Consider the following 18,803-nt stretch of genomic DNA (forward strand, 5'->3'; position numbering starts at 1 on the left):
TATATATATATATATATATATATATATATATATATATATATATATATGGAGCAGGTTCCAAGCATTCCCATTGGGCAGATAAGTCACATGGTTCACCTTTGCATACTCCCCTAACAACAAGGTTCATGACAACAGGTTTAAAGTGACAAGTACATAGAAAATACCAATAACCATTGCATAACAGTTTATAATATAGAGTCCCTAGGAGTGTGGGCCCAAGACAGGGATGGGCAGGTATACAGAACAACACGTGACTATGCCTCTGCTGGGGTTGGTGTGACCCCCATACATTGTTTATCTGTATTGTAGGGGGCCATGCTTGGGGTTCACAGCTATTCTTGGGCACTGCCACTCTCTGTCTTCTGTGGTACAGGATGTTCATGTACTTTTCCAGACATAATATTATCTTTATTATAATGGAGCCGGCACACCCGGCCAGGCGCAGCGGGTACAGTCCTAGGTCACGTGGCCGGTCACGTTATCCGCTCATCTCTGTTGCCCTTGAGCTGGGCTGTACTCCGTGCCGTGTGAAGTCACTTTGTGATTGACAGCTCTTCTGTCCAATCAGCGAACAGGCCCGAGAGCCGACGACCAATGGCGGGGCGGGCAGGTGTGGCCGGGGCCTCAGTGAGCGTGTCGTGCAGCAGGCTGGCGCTGGGCGCTCTCTCCTCGGGATGTGGCAGCAGGTGGTCCGCGGTGTCTCGGCTGGGATCGTGGGATGGCTCCGCTCCCGCCTGCCCCCGGTGTGCAGCTACGGGAGGGCACAGCACCGCTATGGAGAACGCAACGCCAGGGCTCTTATCCGGGGCCTGCGCTACAGGAACAGGCCGGGGAGGACGGGCAGGCTGCTGGCTGCGCTCACCGGGGCCTTCCTATGGGAAGAGGAGCGGGTGCGGGAGGAAGAGATCCTCAGGTTATTACTATGACACACTTCATTACATCTCCGGGGGACTACAAGTCCCAGCATCCTCTGATAGACGCGTTTCATGCTGGTAATTTTAGTGCAGTCATTGTAGTCAGAGGTCTGCCATAGAGAAGCCTTCCTGCACATGGTGGTGGTACTAAGGCTATGTTCACATTAGCATCAAGGCTGTGGGGATTTTTGACATGTTGCACTTCTGCTACATCTGAACATGGACATAAGGCAGTGTTTCCCAACCAGGGGGCCTCAGCTGTTTCAAAACTACAACTCCCAGCATGCCTGGACAACTGAAGGCTACTACCCAGCTGAACCAGCATGCCTCCAGCTGTTGCAAAACTACAACTCCCAGCATGCCCGGACAGCCTTCGGCTGTCCGGCCATGCTGGGACTTGTAGTTTTGCAACAGCTGGAGGCACCCTGGTTGGGAAACACTGGCATAAGGAGCCATGACCCATATGACACGTCAGATGAGCTTCCTGACGTTCCCATTGACTTACAGGAATGTCAAATCTGTCAAGGGTTATATCAGTGTTTCCCAACCAGGGTGCCTCCAGCTGTTGCAAAACTACAACTCCCAGCATGGCCAGACAGCGAAAGGCTACTTCCCAGCTCTCCGAGATTCCTGAATGGCCTATCAGACTGGACCCTGATTTTGTAGTGCAGTGTTTCCCAACCAGGGTGCCTCCAGCTGTTTGCAAACTTTTGCAAACAGCTGGAGGCACCCTGGTTGGGAAACACTGGCATAAGGAGCCATGACCCATATGACTGGTCAGATCAGCTTTTCCTGACAGATCTCATTGACCAGTGTTTCCCAACCAGGGTGCCTCCAGCTGTTGCAAAGCGGGTGCCTCCAGCATGCCTGGACAGCCGAAGGCTACTACCCAGCTCTTCCCACGGAATTATGCGCGGTGAACATTACCATTAGTGTGAATGGGTCTTTCGCGAGATCCGTTTACAATTTCAGCTGTTCCGCGCAAAGAAAGAACATGTTAATTTTTTTGTGCGGAATTCCGCAAGCACTGCATTGCCGTCAATGTTAACGGCGCGGTCCTACCGCCAAAGGAGCCTGGCAGCAGGTTACCCCTCACCCTTAAAAACACATGCATGCTTGGCAGATTGTGCACATGTGCTGAACAATCATGTCAAGTGTATGGCCAGTTTAAAGAGTTACTCCGCTCCCCAGCATCCGGAACATTGAGTTCCGAACGCTGTGTGCGGGCTCCCTGAATGCAAGTCTATGGGAAGGGGGCGTGACGGCAGTCATGCCCCCTCCTATAGACTTGCATTGAGGGGGCGGGACGTGATGTCACGAGGGGGGCGGACGTGAACACAGAAGCCCGCACACAGCATTCGGAACTCAATGTTCCGGATGTTGGGTAGGGGAGTAACCCATGTAACTGCCCCCATTGACATTTTTAGCTTGTGGAAGACCCCTTTAAAGGGGTACTCCACTGGCCAGCGTTTGTAAATAAATGTTCTGAATGCTGTTTTCGTGCTGCGGAGGTCCGCCCCCTCCCATAGACTTGCACCAAGGGGTGTGTCCATGATGTCACGAGGTGCGTGTCCGACCCCCGCAGCGTTCGGAACATTTACTTACAAACGCTGGCCAGTGGAGTACTCCTTTAAAGATATTTCTCTTGTAAAAAAAACTAGATACCAGAGAATAAGTCTGATCTCTTGTCCTCCACCATTCACATTGATCCTGTTCTCTGCAGGTCGGCGGAGGAGATGAAGCGCATGCAGCAGACACGTCGCATGTCTCAGGGGCAGACCCAATTGTTCGATGACGGTGAAGAAGGCTGGGAGCTGGTGATGGATAAAAAGGACTTTCGGCTGTGGAGGCGACCAATCGAGGGGACGCACCTATACCAATACAGAGGTGAGAGAGGCACTTTTCGGCATATCTCTGCATGTAATTCTGGAAGGCAAGAAGATAATATGCCAGAGCAAAAAAAAATAACTTTTGAAATGTAAAAGCGCAGTGTTTCCCAAGCAGGGTGCCTCCAGCTGTTGCAAAACTACAACTCCCAGCATGCCCGGACAGCCTTCGGGAGCCTGTTGGGAGTTGTAGTTTTGCAACAGCTGGAGGCACCCTGCTTGGGAAACACTGTCATGAAAACAAATCAGAAGGTTTAATTGGTCAGGTTTGGGTGCATGAACCCCCCCCCCCAACGATTGCTAGAATGAATGGAAAGAAGCGCCCAGCAAACTTCTCCCCATCAATCTCTCTCTCTTTTTGCTGCAGAAGTTTCTTGCTATAGAAAGTTTATGAATCTCGTCTCCTGCAGAAGAAACGGGGAGAGAAGCACTGAACCAGGCACTTCTTCCCACTCCTTCTAGCGATCAGTAAGGGTCTGCGCTCCCAGACACCGACCGATTGAAAGTTTTGACATGTCTTTCTTCCATAGCAAAAGGTATTTTAAGTGACCGTAATATATTATCCTTGTCAGTAATGTAACACGGACTTGCGTGATGGCGATAATGAAAACTGGCATCTTGGCATCAACTTGTGATACCCTTGTTAGATGCCCTTGGTGAGCATATCTCTGTTTCAGTAACAGCTGTTTCTAACTTGTGCTTCAGTCCGTTTCCTCCCGATGTAGCACAAAGACACAGTTTACAAGATATGTGTGCATTCCTGAAAGGTCCTTGAGGTCAGTACTTTGGGTGCTTTGGCACCTATTGGCTTAGGTGGCTGTATGCAAAAGAATCCCAGTGTCCAGGCTGATGCCCTTGGTAATCCTGAAGCTGGCTGCATTGTACATGGTGCAATGATACCTATCCCAATACACTGTGAGTATATAAGACAGGACAGCACTCGCCACTCAACGGAGCTTTATTGGAGCATTCCAGTGGTAACAGACAGGTGCATAGGTGGAGGCGGGGGATGTAATCGGGACAGACTGTTTCACGCTCTCACAGTGCTTCTTCAAGCGCTGTGAGAGCGTGAAACAGTCTGTCCCGCTTACGTCCCCCGTCTCCACTTAGGCACCTGTCCGTTACCACTGGAATGCTTCAATAAAGCTCCGTTGAATGGTGAGTGCTGTCCTGTCTTCTATACTCAGTGTATTTTGAATTATGTTGGACATTGCACGGCCGACATCAACTTTATTCTGGTTGTCACCACCGCACTCCACTGTCACATACATCCAGACAGCCTTAGTCTTGTCAGTGCTGGACCACCTTACTCTCTCCTACCTACTATACCTATCCCAATACAGATTATTCTTCTTCTTGAAGCTTTGTTTTCCAGCCAGGGTGCCTCCAGCTGTTGAAAAATTACAACTACCAGCATGCCCAGGCAGGCATGTCTGTGCATGCTGGGAGTCATAGTCATGCAACTACTGAAGGCACGCTGGCTGGGAGACACTCTCTCAAACTATCAATAAAAAATAAATAAAAAATAAACATTTGACACATCCTAGGGACATGTGAGAAGTTTTTATCAATCACCCTGACATCCCCATAGACTTGCATCGTAAGTCCCTTCAGGTCACGTGACACAGAGGCAGGAGAGACTGCGCTAAGTTCTGACTTCTCACAGATCATTTTAGTGACCGGAGGGGTCAGATCCCCCCCCAGACCTTAACTAATAAATGTCTCTCTGACATATCAATATTTTTTTTAAATGACAGGTATGTTTTAAAGGAAAACTGTCAGCCTGTCCCCCCACACTGGGTTATAGTATATATCTCCTATTGTAATAGGTTGTTGGAGTCGGGGTTTCAGTCTCCTTTCTCTTCGTATATGAACGCTCAGTCATCATTCACATAACACAAGATAAGTAGAGATAGTAGTTCTACTTATAGCAACATAAATGCTTAATCTGGTGCAGATCATTGTGACAGTAATCTTGGCTTGGACAGGTCCCAAGAGCCAGAACGCAGGTGAAATTACAGCTGGTATCGTTTAAGGGTGTATTCACACGTACAGTATATTATGCACAGGATTTGAAGCTGCGGATTTTCTGCAATGTAAATGTAAAAGTGACTGAACTTGGCTTTAAATCTTGTGCATTGAATATGTGCTGGATACTGTACAAGTGAATTGTATAAATGGACATGACCATCCCTTTCCTGTAGAAGGAAAAAGATGTAGCACCGTCTAGAGTTGTTAAAGGGGTACTCCGCCCCTAGACATCTTATTCCCTATTGAAAGGATAAGGATGGGGACCCCCGCGATCTCCATGCTGCACCTGGTGTTCAAGGCTCGTGACGTCACGGCAATGCCCCCTCCCATAGACTTGCATTGAATGAGCGTGGATCGCTGTGACGTCACAAGCTTCTGGCCTGCATCGCCAGTCATCCGTCACGGAGCGAAGTTCTCTCCGTCACCAGATGTCTGGGGTGCCGCAGCTGAGATTGTGGGGTCCCCAGCGGCGGGACCTCCGCAATCAGACATCTTATCCCCTAGGGGCGGAGTACTCATTTAAATCTGAATCAGTCTATTGAAGCTGTCCAGCAATATTTTTATTTTCTTTGCTTATATAGTACAGCATAGGCCAGGTTTACACTGTAGCTCTGGTTTTAACCATCGCGATACAGCTGTGGTCCAAAGCGGTTTGAAGTTGCACAAAATCTTGTGGACTGTGGTTGTCACTCTGTTGGTAAAATCATTCTTGTAGTACTATAAAAAGTTGCAGTGTAGCTCTGGCCTTACACTTTGAGACCAGGGTGCCTCCATGCAGCGGTCCTTCAGCGGCAGATCTACGCTGTATGTCCGCTCCTGTGAACGTACCCTTAGGGTGTAGTCACATGTAGTATCCTGCAGATTTGCAGCTGTGTTCAGTCATATAGTTCACATTGAACTTTGCAGCTTTAAATCCTTCTCATCAAATATGCACAAGATACTGTACGTGTAAATACACCCTTAGGGTAGGGTCACACATTGTGTATACACAGCTTATTTTACGCTGTGCAAAATCCGCAGCAGACACACAGGACTTCACCGCGGCAGTCCTGTGTGTGCAGTGTGGTCATCGGTCACGCCCGCCCCGCCTCCACACCTCACTGCACACAGGTCTGCTGTGGGGAAACCCTGTGTGTCTGCTCATAAAATACCCAGCCTATTTCCCACAGCGTGAAATACACTGCTTATCTGCTATGTGTGACCATACACTTAAGCAGAAATGTTTTAAGGGAAATCAAATTTTGCTTTAAGAATTAACATGTCAGTTCTTCACAAGGATTCATTGTGGAATTCTCCCATCACATCTTTAAATTTCACATCAAATCCTCTTCGATGCAAACTTGGCAAGGATTTTGTTGAGGATCCACCTGAAATGTCACGGTCAATGTACCTTGTGTGAACGTGCCCGGAAAACGACTGCATAAATTCAATCCCACCCTGTCTGCAGCATTGATGTCATGGTTTGCAGCTGACCTATAATGAAATAGACTGCATCTGTGACAGTAACGTTCATATAGACGCCATCATGGAGCTCTGACTTGATTGATTCCGCTTTGTCAGATGTTCCAGATTGCTGGACAGTCATGTTGTGATGGACATGGAAAAGTACACTGCTCAAAAGGATAAAGGGAACACTAAGATAACACATCCTAGATCTGAATGAATGAACTAATCATATGAAATACTTTCATTTTAACATAGTTGAATGGGCTGACAACAAAATCACACAAAAATTATCAATGGAAATCAAATTTATCAACCCATGGAGGTCTGGATATGGAGTCACATTTAAAATCAAAGCGGAAAACCACACTACAGGCTGATCCAACTTTGATGTAATGTCCTTAAAACAAGTAAAAATGAGGCTCAGTAGTGTGTGTGGCCTCCATGTGCCCGTATGACCTCCCTACAATGCCTGGGCATGCTCCTGATGAGGTGGCGGATGGTCTCCTGAGGGATGTCCTCCCAGACCTGGACTAAAGCATCCACCAACTCCTGGACAGTCTGTGGTGCAACGTGGCGTTGGTGGATGGAGCGAGACATGATGTCCCAGATGTGCTCAATCGGATTCAGGTCTGGGGAACGGGCGGGCCAGTCCATAGCATCAATGCCTTCCTCTTACAGGAACTGCTGACACACTCCAGACACATGAGGTCTAGCATTGTCTTGCATTAGGAGGAACCCAGGGACAACCGCAACGGCATATGGTCTCACAAGGTATCTGAGCATCTCATCTCGGTACCTAATGGCAGTCAGGCTACCTCTGGCAAGCACATGGAGGGCTGTACGGCACCCCAAAGAAATGCCACGCCACACCATTACTGACCCTCATGCTGGAGGATGTTGCAGGCAGAAACGTTTTCTACGGCGTCTCCAGACTCTGTCACGTCTGTCACATGTGCTCAGTGTGAACCTGCCTTCATCTGTGAAGAGCAAAGGGCGCCAGTGGCGGATTTGCCAATCTTGGTGTTCTCTGGCAAATACCAAACGTCCTGCAGTGTTGGACTGTAAGCACAACCCCCACCTGTGGACGTCGGGCCCTCATGGAGTCTGTTTCTGACCGTTTGAGTGGACACATGCACATTTGTGGCCTGCTGGAGGTCATTTTGCAGGGCTCTGGCAGTGCTCCTCCTTGCACAAAGGCAGAGGTAGCGGTCCTGCTGCTGGGTTGTTGCCCTTCCACTGCCTACTCCATGTCTCCTGATGTACTGGCCTGTCTCCTGGTAGCGCCTCCATGCTCTGGACACTACTCTAACAGACACAGCAAACCATCCTGGATGAGCTGCACTACCTGAGACTCCGTCTCATGCAACCACTAGAGTGAAAGCACTGCCAGCATTCAAAAGTGACCAAAACATCAGCCAGGAAGCATAGGAACTGAGAAGTGGTCTGTGGTCACCACCTGCAGAACCACTCCTTTATTGGGGGGTGTCTTGTTAATTGCCTATAATTTCCACCTGTTGTCTGTTCCATTTGCACAACAGCATGTGAAATTGACTGTCAATCAGTGTTGTTTCCTGAGTGGACAGTGTGATTTCACAGAAGTGTCATTGACTTGGAGTTACATTGTGTTGTTTAAGTGTTCCCTTTATTTTTTGGAGCAGTGTAGATGTATGACTCTTGCCTCTCGCTATGCCTAACTCGTCTAGAGCTGCTTTTTCCTTTGCCTGTCCTTAAATATTTATTATAGACTGTAAGCCAGTGTATCCCAAGACGGTGCCCCCAGCTGTTGCAAAACTACAATTCCCAGCATGCCTGGACAGCCGAAGGCTGTCCAGGCATGCTGGGAGTTGTAGTTTTGCAACAGCTGGGGGCACCCTGGTTGGGAAAAACTGCTGCAAGCTCATATGGGCAGGGATCCTACCTAATCTATTCTGTGAACACCATTTTACTCCTAGAGTATATGGTAAAAAGTGCTATGGTAGGTGAATAGTTTCTGATGGAGTGGGCGCCATGTTGGATGTGGATTCCCATCATGTAAGGAGGATGACCTTGTGTTTGCGACCTTATTATTATGTTTCTGATAACTTTCTCTTTGTTCTACCCACAGTGTTCGGCTCGTACAAGGACGTGACGCCTCGCCAGTTCTTTAATGTCCAGGTAAGGTTGGCCTCCATTCATGCATGTCGTGTTCCTGTGGTCGCGGTCTGTGTTCTGCAGCTCACTGTTCTGTACTTTGCCCGCAGCTGGACACGGAGTATCGTAAGAAGTGGGACGCGCTAGTCATTAAACTGGAAGTGATTGAGAGAGATGTGGTCTCTGGATCTGAAGTCATTCACTGGGTCACTCATTTCCCTGTAAGTCTTACTATTGTTATATTTAAAGCACTTGTCACAAAAAAATAACTTCTGATTAGGGATCCACCGATATAGATTTTATAGGGCCGATACCGATAATCTGTGAACTTTCTGGCCGATAGCCGATAACTTATACCGGAATATCTGTATAAGTTATCGGCTATTTCTCCCCAACCCCCGCCGATATTATTCACGTCCAAAATCGTGAATATCGGCCGATAATATCGACCAAACCGATAATCGGTCGATCCCTACTTCTCATGTGTCATAGATTTACAAGAAGAAGAAAAAAATGGGAAAGCGTGCAAATGATATGAAATTATTGTGGTCTTTATTTACTACAATATACATCTATTGTTCTTAGAAGTGAAGCGAGTATTTATTTTGGTTCTATTGGCTCATTTAATAGAGATCGGCGGCCAAATTTATCAAAGGGGTACTCCGGTACTTAGACATCTTATCCCCTATCCAAAGCATAGGGGATAAGATGCCTGATCGCGGGAGTCCTGCCGCTGGGGACCCCTGGGATCTTGCACGCAGCACCCGTTTGTAATCAATCCCTGGAGCGTGTTCGCTCCGGGACTGATCACCGGCGACCACAGGGCCGGCGGCATGTGACGTCACGGCTCCGCCCCCGTGTGACGTCATGCTCTGCCCCTCAATGCAAGCCTATGGGAGGGGGCTTGATTGCCCTCAGGCCCCCTCCCATAGGCTTGTATTGAGGGGCGGAGTGTGATGTCACACGGGGGCGGAGCCGTGACGTCACACGCCGTCGGCCCTGTGGTCGCTGGTAATCAGACCCGGAGCGAACACGCTCCAGGGGCTGATTATAAACGGGGTGCCGCGTGCATGATCACGGGGGTCCCCAGTGGCGGGACTCCCGCGATCAGGCATCTTATCCCCTATCCTTTGGACAAGGGATAAGATGTCTAAGCACCGGTGTATCCCTTTAAGGTCTCTTTGTGTCTTATACACCTTTTTGTACTCTTTCTATCTAGTGGCTTTTAAATGGACTAATAAATATTGAATTTTAGCGCCTTTACTAATCACATTACAATATTTTTTTTTCTATTATTTTGATGTGTCATAGAGGCGTATCAGAAGTTTTTATTAGACCCTGACAATTGCTAGAACAAGCGGGGAGGGATGCATGTTCCCGCTCGCTTCTCTCTCTACCCCTCCTAACCCTGCTCCCTCATTTTTACAAGCACACACTTCTCCAGGATTGGTCAGAGTCTAAGCACATTAAACTCCGACTGATTTAAAAAGTTTAATTCTTTTTTTATTTTTTTATTTTTTTTTGTGAAGGTGGGTTAAAGGGGTACTCCGGTGGAAAACGTTTTTAATCAACTGGTGCCAGAAAGTTAAACATATTTGTAAATTACTTCTATTAAAAAATCTTAATCCTTCCAGTAATTATTAGCTGCTGAATACTACAGAGGAAATTTTCTTTTTGGAAGACAGAGCTCTCTGCTGATATCACGAACACAGTGCTCTCTACTGACATCTCTGTCCATTGTAAGAACTGTACAGAGCAGGCGAAAATGCCCATAGAAAATATATGCTGCTCTGGACAGTTCCTAAAATGGACAGAGATGTCAGCAGAGAGCACTGTGCTCGTGATGTCAGCAGAGAGTTCTGTGTTCCAAAAAAGAAAATAATTTCCTCTGTAGTATTCAGCAGCTAATAAGTACTGGAAGGATTAAGAAAATGTTTAATAGAAGTAATTTACAAATCTAGATATAGTTGCAGATATGTAGAAAAAATTCGGCCACTCACCAATCTTCTTATTTCAGTAAAATTCTTTTATTTAGCACATACTTACAGCCATGTTGCCCAGGGTGAAGACATAGATGATAGATGGTAACAAACAATAATGATGAGCTGGGCTGTGCAGCGGCCGGCGGCGGTGACGTCGGAGTGCCAGGAACCCCGCCTGTGCCAGTTAGCACCTAATTAGCATATACAGAAAAACAAAGATTTTGGCTGAACATCAGGATGGATCCGGGCACGTTAGGCATCAAACTGATCAGTGTCCCCTGCACTACCAGCCAGTACCACTGGTTAGTGCGGGGGGAGCAAGCTGACAGTTTTCCTTTATGGTTGAAGATGTTGCCCAGGTTTTCCATTCACATTTGGTTAGAGGGGTTCTGAACTCCAAGCAGATAAGAAGCCTTCCCATTGCTGGTTTTTCCAGTATTGGTCAGGAGAACCCAGCAGCAAGTGTATACTTCCCCTGCAGCACCATCATAGCGGAAATGAACCGTTACATGTTGTGTATTAAAAGGGTACTCTAGCATTTAAAAACGTATCCACAATGCCAAAGATAACAGAGTTTATGCAAAGAAAATGCAAAGAGCGTGTGCTGACCCCTGTCAATGGGGGATATGTTTTTAAGCGCTGGAGTGTACCCCTTTTATAGTCAATACTGTCTTTGTAATGGGTGGATGTGTTGGGTTCTCCAAAGAAGCTGTTCTCTGACTCTTTGGTGGTCCTGAACCAGGAGGGGAAATTCGTTAGAAATTTTAGTCTTCATAAACTTCTCGCTCCAGTTTCCCCAGTTTTTCGCTCCACGTATGGGGGCAACAGTGGTCTCTTGACTTCTGTTGTGCATGAGGATCATGGGGACGTAGACTCCATTATGGTCTATGAAAATCAAAACAAAAAAAAACCAGTGGCGCGTGCTTTCACTACAAACTACCGTATATATGCTATAGACCAGTGGTCTCAATACTGTGGCCCTGCGGATATTGCAAAACTACAACTACCCTGTCCAGGCATGTTAGGAGTTGTAACATCTGGAGGGACCGGTTTGGAGACCACTGCTATAGATGATATTGCACACGGTGACATCCCCAGTGTTTAGACCAGTGTTTCTCAACCAGGGTGTCTCCAGCTGTTGCAAAACTAAAACTCCCAGCATTCTCAGACTTAGGCTTTCCGGGCATGCTGGTAGTTTTAGATTTGCCACAGCTGGAGGCACCCTGGTTGAGAAACACCTTTTCAGACACTTATAGCGTATCCTATGGATCTCAAATACATATTATTTAAGACTTAAAGGGGTATTCCAGGATAAAAACTTTTTTTTTATATCAACTGGCTCCAGAAAGTTAAACAGATTTGTAAATTACTTCTATTAAAAAAATGTTAATCCTTCCAATAATTATCAGCTGCTGAAGTTGAGTTGTTCCTTTCTGTCTGGCAACAGTGCTCTCTGCTGACATCTCTGCTTGTCTTGGGAACCGCACAGAGTAGAAGAGGTTCGCTATGGGGATTTGCTTCTACTCTGGACAGTTCCTGACACAGCTGTCATCAGAGAGCACTTAGACAGAAAAGAACAACTCAACTTCAGTAGCTCACAAGTACTGAAAGGATTAAGATTTTTTAATAGAAGTAATTTACAAATCTGTTTAACTTTCTGGAGCCAGTAGATAAATAAAAACATTTTTTTTTTCCTGGATAACCCCTTTTAACTACGGAATAATTTATTGCATTTTACTGACATTTTTATGGCTTTCAGCTATTTTTATAAAATCTTGAAAACTTTTGGTTGCTTGTAGTACAATAATTTTATAATTTAAAAAACATAAAAACAAACACCCCCCCCCCCCTTACATAAAACGATAGATCGGATTAAGCTTTCCGTAATCTTGTTACAGTGGTTGGAAACTGTACGCTGTGCCATCTGGCTTCACAGCCGAACAGCTGAAGTACTATATAAAGGGTGCGATGGATGGATTTCAGCTGCAGAGCCAAAAAAATAAACCCCGCAAGATGTCACCACAGTAGTTACATGTATGAACGTTGGTTTGGTCCTTTCTGCCACCTCCAACCGGTCTTTACTTTTACCCCCTCTGCAGTATCCAATGTATTCCCGGGATTATGTCTACGTCAGGAAGTATCACATCGACCAGGAGAACAACCTCATGGTTCTGGTGTCTCGGTAATTGTATTCTGATTATTTTGTGGTGTATGTATCGTAAAAGATAAAAAGATAAAAAATAAATATTAAATGGGACAATGGTATAATGAATTATTATATTTTTTTATCCTAAAACAACCTCTTTTAAATGGAACCAAGAATCAGATATTACCAGATATAATCCTTTTGGCAATGTGTTTAATATATATATATATATATATATATATATATATATATATATATATGTATATGTATGTGTATGTATATATATATATATATATATATGTGTGTATATATATATGTGTGTATATATATATATGTATGTATGTATATATATATATGTATGTGTATATATATATATATATATATATATATATACACAGTACAGACCAAAAGTTTGGACACCTCTCATTCAGAGTTTTCTTAATTTTCATGACCATGAAAATTGTAGATTCACATTGAAGGCATCAAAACTATGAATTAACACATGTGGAATTATAGACATAACAAAAAATTGTGAAAATATGTCATATTCTATGTTCTAGCCACCTTTTGCTTTGATTACTGCTTTGCACACGCTTGGCATTCTCTTGTTGAGCTTCAAAAGGTAGTCACCTGAAATGGTTTTCACTTCACAGGTGTGCTGGTGTGGAGGAGGAGGTGTGATGGTGTAGGGGGAGGAGGTGTGATGGTGTGGGGGTGCTTTGCTGGTGACACTGTTTGCGATTTATTCAAAATTGAAGGCATACTGAACCAGCATGGCTACCACAGCATCTTGCAGCGGCTGCTATTCCATCCGGTTTGCGTTTAGTTGGACCATCATTTATTTTTTCAACAGGACAATGACCCCAAACACACCTCCAGGCTGTGTGAGGGCTATTTGACCAAGAAGGAGAGTGATGGGGTGCTGCCCCATATGACCTGGCCTCACCATAGTCACCAGACCTGATCCCAATGAAGGCAAAAGTGCCAACAAGTGCTAAGCATCTCTGGGAACTCCTTCAAGACTGTTGGAAGACCATTTCAGGTGACTACCTCTTGAAGCTCATCAAGAGAATGAGTGTGCAAAGCAGTAATCAAAGCAAAAGGTGGCTAGAACCTAGAATATGACATATTTTCACACTTTTTTTGTTATGTATATAATTCCACATGTGTTAATTCATAGTTTTGAGGCCTTCAGTGTGAATCTACAATTTTCTTAGTCGTGAAAATAAAGTAAAACTCTGAATGAGAAGGTGTGTCCAAACTTTTGGTCTGTACTGTATATGTAGGTGTGTGTATATTTTGTAGTTTTGCAACAGCTGTATGCACCCTGGTTGAGAAACACTGATATATTAGTAAAATCTTCATCCTCACCATTCCCAGGAGACGTTCCTGTCTGCATGGATAGTGAGGCTATGAAGTTTGTCCCCCAGCAGCTCAGCGCTCTGACCATAGTAACGCCCCCTTGGCATGATTGGCAGCCTATTGTTCTGCTCCCTAAGCAGAGAGAGCAGTACAGATATGAAGGCTGTCAATCATGCCAAAGAAGCGTCACTAGGTAAGTATAGCTCCTGCCCAGGTGACTGCAAATGGGCTGGTGGGGGACAGTATCAAACTTCATATCCTCATCATCCCTGAGGGCCGGAAGGTCCCTTGGGGATGGGGAGGATGAAGATTTTAATATATATGTGTTTAGTAAAATCTAATGCTTGGTGCCCTTTAGGCTAAATCTTCTATTAAATCATGCAGGGCAGTGGAACATCCTGAGGTGCCGGAATCTCCTAACTACGTACGGGTTCGTAACTACCAGTCGCAGATGGTGATCAGGCCGCACGTGTCATTTGATGAGGTACGAGTGCTGCGTTTTCTCTATGGGGGTACCACATTCCTATAAATTTCTTGGTTTTAATATAATAAAATCAGGGGGGGCCTTTTTGTTTAAGTCATAAACTATTTTCCCAGTAGTCATGTCAGTAAAATCCTGTTCATGTAGAGGAGCAGATTTACCATTGCAAATGCACCAGGTTTTTGGAACAATATGCATATGTGTTGCTGTCAGGCCCAAGTGTGAGATTGATCGTCATGTATTTTGTATTTTACTTGTGTGTGTAATACATATCACACCAGCCTTGGACTAGACATATTGCACCAGTGTTTTCCAACCAGGGTGCCTCCAGCTGTTGCAAAACTACAACTCCCAGCATGCCCAGACAGCCAAAGGCTGTCCGGGCATGCTGGAAGTTGTAGTTTTGCAACAGCTGGAGGCACTTTGGTTGGAAAACACTGGTGTGATATGTCTAGTCCAAGGCCGGAGTGATGATCTATCTACTCATTGACCCTGCTGTACGAAGTGTTGGCTTTTCATTTGTGTGGAATGTCGGTTCAAGAAATCATTTAGCAGGCACCCTGTGCAAACCCCTGTGGGGGGGGGGGGGGGGGTCACCCCCATGTCTGCTTCAGATCGGTGATTTGCAGCGATTCTAGGTCAATCCGGTCTCCGGTGGCCCGGAAAAAAAAAAGGATGATAGTGCCATCCAAGAGGGCACCTAACACCCTTTAGCAGCAGGAGTGAGGTGGTACTGGTGCCACCTCATGATTGTCCTGATTCTTCGGCCTTTACCGATTGACGAATCAGGACTCCTGCTGTGGGGGTATCCCTAACACCCTATCGGCGGCGGTATCAGGGCCCCAGGAGCAGAGACAGCGGTGGCAGCGTCAGGCAGGATCTGGCAGAGCAGCAGCAGGAGGTAAGGCCGTACCTCCTGCTGTTGCCTAGCAACAACTCCCAGTATGCACAAATGGGCATGCAGGGAGTTGTTATGCAACAGCAGAAGGCACAAATGCAACTCCCAGCATGTCCTTTGGTAGTTTTTGCATGCTGGGGGTAGTAGTTATGCAACAGCTGGAGGCACATTTTTTTCTATGAGAAAGTGTGCCTCCAGCTGGTGCATAACTACAATCCCCAGTATGCACTGACAGCCAAAGGGCATGCTGGGAGTTGCAGTAGAGTGCCCCCAGCTGTTGCAAACTACAACTCGCAGCATGCACTGAAAGACCGTACATGCTGGGAGTTGTATTTTTGCAACAGCTGGAGGCAAACTGGTTGTGAAACACGGAGTTAAGTAACAAACTCTGTTTTGCAATCAGCGTACCTCCAGCTGTTGCATAACTACAACCCCCATCATGCACAGACAGCCAAAGAGAATGCTGGAAGTTGTAGTTTTGCAACAGCTGGAGGTTTGCCCCCCCCCCCCCCCCCCCCCCCGTAAATGTACAGGGTACACATGGATGGGGGTTTAAAGTGAGTATCGGAGGCAAGTGTAATTCTTGCATCCGCGTCCGTCCCTATGCAAATCCCTAATTTAGGCCTCAAATGCGCAATTTTTTTACACCTTTTTACGGGATTTTCCAGAAAAACCCACTAGTTCACCCAATGCCTGCATTAAAACAAGAAAAGCCAGCATACTTGCCTCACCCGCTTCCCCAGCGCTGCAGCTGTCATATCTTCCAGTCACGCATAAGCAGATTGCATAGTATACAACAGTGTTTCCCAACCAGGGTGCCTCCAGGTAAAAACTACAACTTCCAGTATGCCCGGACAGCCGAAGGGTGTTTGAGCATGCTGAGAGTTGTAGTTTTGCAACACCTGTAGGCACCCTGGTTGGGAAACACTGGTATACAACCATCAGCTGTAACATTAGAACGTAACATTTTGCAGGTTTCCTTATGTTGTTGAAGTCGCTCTGATCTGTGCTAACATGGTGTCTTCTTTACAGCCTTGTAGAGCCCAGACTTACAGCTTCCTGATCAGAGATTTACAAGTGCAAAGTCACTATTGGCTAAATGATCCCACAACCTCAGTAGTAGGGATGGCCTTGGGTGTTAATGGAGCACAGTAGATTATTGCTAACAGTGTTCTTTCCTCCTCAGAACGGCTTTGACTACATGCTGACCTACAGTGACAACCCACAGACTGTGTTTCCTCGCTACTGTGTAAACTGGATGGTGTCCAGTGGTGAGTTTAATAAGTTAAAGGGGGTTTCTGATGATATTTTACTTTCATGCTTGAAAGAAGAATTAAGGAGGCACTTGCGTTGCTGCCAAAAAAGAGGTTTCTTCTATGAGGTCAGAGATACAACACTGGCCGAGGAGCCATTTCTCGCTGACATGCGCTTAATCATGGCCGTTGTCTAATAAATACATATTGATAAATCACATGAACTTTCTACTTTTTTGGTCTTACAATTTGGTAAATACGATTAAATCATTACCCATATTTACATAGGTTTATTTTTTATTTTTAGTATAGCACTATAAAAAGAGTAAAACTTTTTGAACAAAATAAGTAGGCTTAACATTGCCAGATTCTGACCACTATAACATTTATTTTTTACTAAATAGGGCTTATTTTTTACTCTGTGATCTCTAGTTTTTATTGATGATTTTTTATTGATCTGACTTTTTAATCACTTTTTATTTCATTTTTCTGGGATGTAATATGACAAAAAATCTTCTGTGGTATTGCACTCATTTATTTATTTATACTTTTTGACTCCACATAGGACACGGTGTACTGCCTGTCACCTAGCTCTCCCAGTCTCCTATAGAAACTATATGTCAGGAGACTGGGAAAGCTAGATGACAGGTAGTGCCCTATGTGGAGTCAAAAAGTTCATGTAAATAGAATAAATAAATAAACCAAAAAATAAAAAAGTGTCGGTAATTTGCATTGGCGAGTACTTAAAAAAATCAAATGTCAGTACTCGTAATTCCCATGATATGCGTTGTATAGCAGGCTTTACTTGTGGGTCCCTTAGCACACAAATCATGCTTGCTAATTTAAGCCACGCCCCCCATATTTTCATTTTTGCAAAATGCCGAAATCACAATTGTTGGTCAATAATTTTCTCCTGCTGAAAATTTTGTGCGTTCCTAAATTTGATGTGTTTTATGTGATGTTTGTACTTGACAGGGATGCCGGATTTCTTAGACAAGCTGCACCTAGCGACACTCCGCGCCAGAACCATGGAGATCAAAGTAAGGGACTACATATCCTCCCGACCTCAGGACTGCAGCAGTGAATCTAGAGCCAGCCCCGAACGAAAACCGGCGGCAGCGCACGCCGCAACGCAGATGGACTATGCATAAAAGGGGGCGCTAACGGCCCTGCCTTACCGCCACAATTGGAGGCCACAGCTATAGGACAGTGCAAGGCCTTACACCCGCTAAGCAGCAGCATTTCAAATGAAACCAGATACTGCCAAGAAAAACCATCCAATCCTTACGAGGCCGTCTGTGCCTTGTTCTACATCTGATGCGCTGCTTGTGCCCGGTGCCCCCTCCACTGCTGCAGGGTAACGCTTCGTGGACCTCGCCAATAGGAAAGCAAAACCTAAATGTTGTGTCTTGTAGGGTCCGTCTTGTCCGACATACTTTCCTGTGAGAACATTGGGGAATTTCTACGGTATTATTATTAGGGAACAGTTGCATGGCAGAAGGAAGCATCTTGGCCTTTTACATTTACTTTTTTGTTGTTTTTTTTTTTTTTTGCAAACAAGGACTGGGTTAATCAATCGCACGAATGTTGACAATTAATTTCGATGTCTACTTGCGGTGATATGGAGAATTGACTTTTTTTTTTTTTCTTTTTCACTCCGAGCAGGTGGACATCTGATTTGGCCTTGTGCCTTAAAGGAGTCTGTTGTCGGCCCATCCCTTGTTCATATGAAGGAATCTTTCTGATGATCATCAGTCTGTAGCCATTCTTCAGCATCATAATACTATAAGAAGATATGCATGGGATGTGTAAAGTGCTGTAGAGTATGTAGGTCAGATGTAAGGATATCCCATAGAACAGTGGTCTCCAAAGTTTGCTCCTCCAGCTGTTGCAAAACTACAACTCCCAGCATGCCTGGACAGCCGTTGGCTGTCCAGGCATGCTGGGAGTTGTAGTTTTGCAACAGCTGGAGGACCAAAGTTTGGAGACCACTTACCAATCGAGATGGTGAGGATATCCTGAAAACGGGACCTGGAGGAGGCGGGAGTCACTAATGTACATTACCCAAAGAGTTAAGCTTTTTATTCTTGTGCAGTTTACACCCCAAAAAAAAAAATCTTAAAAATCTTCTCTTTTAAAACTGATTTTTTGTACTAGGGAATAATATTGCAGCTATTAAATGGGCACTGTCATGAAGTAGAAAAATTGATATGTTGTAGTACTTAAGTACTACAACATATCTCTAATATACTTTAATTAAAAAAAGTGATTTTA

General features: G+C 45.3%; 1 protein-coding gene across 1 annotated transcript; it reads left to right on the plus strand.

Annotated features, from left to right (window-relative positions):
• Positions 1-179: 179 nt before the first annotated feature.
• Positions 180-18,182, plus strand: STARD7 (StAR related lipid transfer domain containing 7). The gene is made up of 8 exons (XM_056571366.1): positions 180-913; positions 2,638-2,801; positions 8,382-8,431; positions 8,518-8,628; positions 12,489-12,571; positions 14,282-14,381; positions 16,463-16,547; positions 17,505-18,182. Exons 1-8 carry the CDS (start codon positions 675-677, stop codon positions 17,678-17,680), a joined length of 1,008 nt encoding a protein of 335 aa, XP_056427341.1. The 5' UTR covers positions 180-674; the 3' UTR covers positions 17,681-18,182.
• Positions 18,183-18,803: the final 621 nt, after the last annotated feature.

Source organism: Hyla sarda, chromosome 4, assembly GCF_029499605.1.
Source record: "Hyla sarda isolate aHylSar1 chromosome 4, aHylSar1.hap1, whole genome shotgun sequence".
In the NCBI taxonomy this organism is placed as follows: domain Eukaryota; kingdom Metazoa; phylum Chordata; class Amphibia; order Anura; family Hylidae; genus Hyla; species Hyla sarda.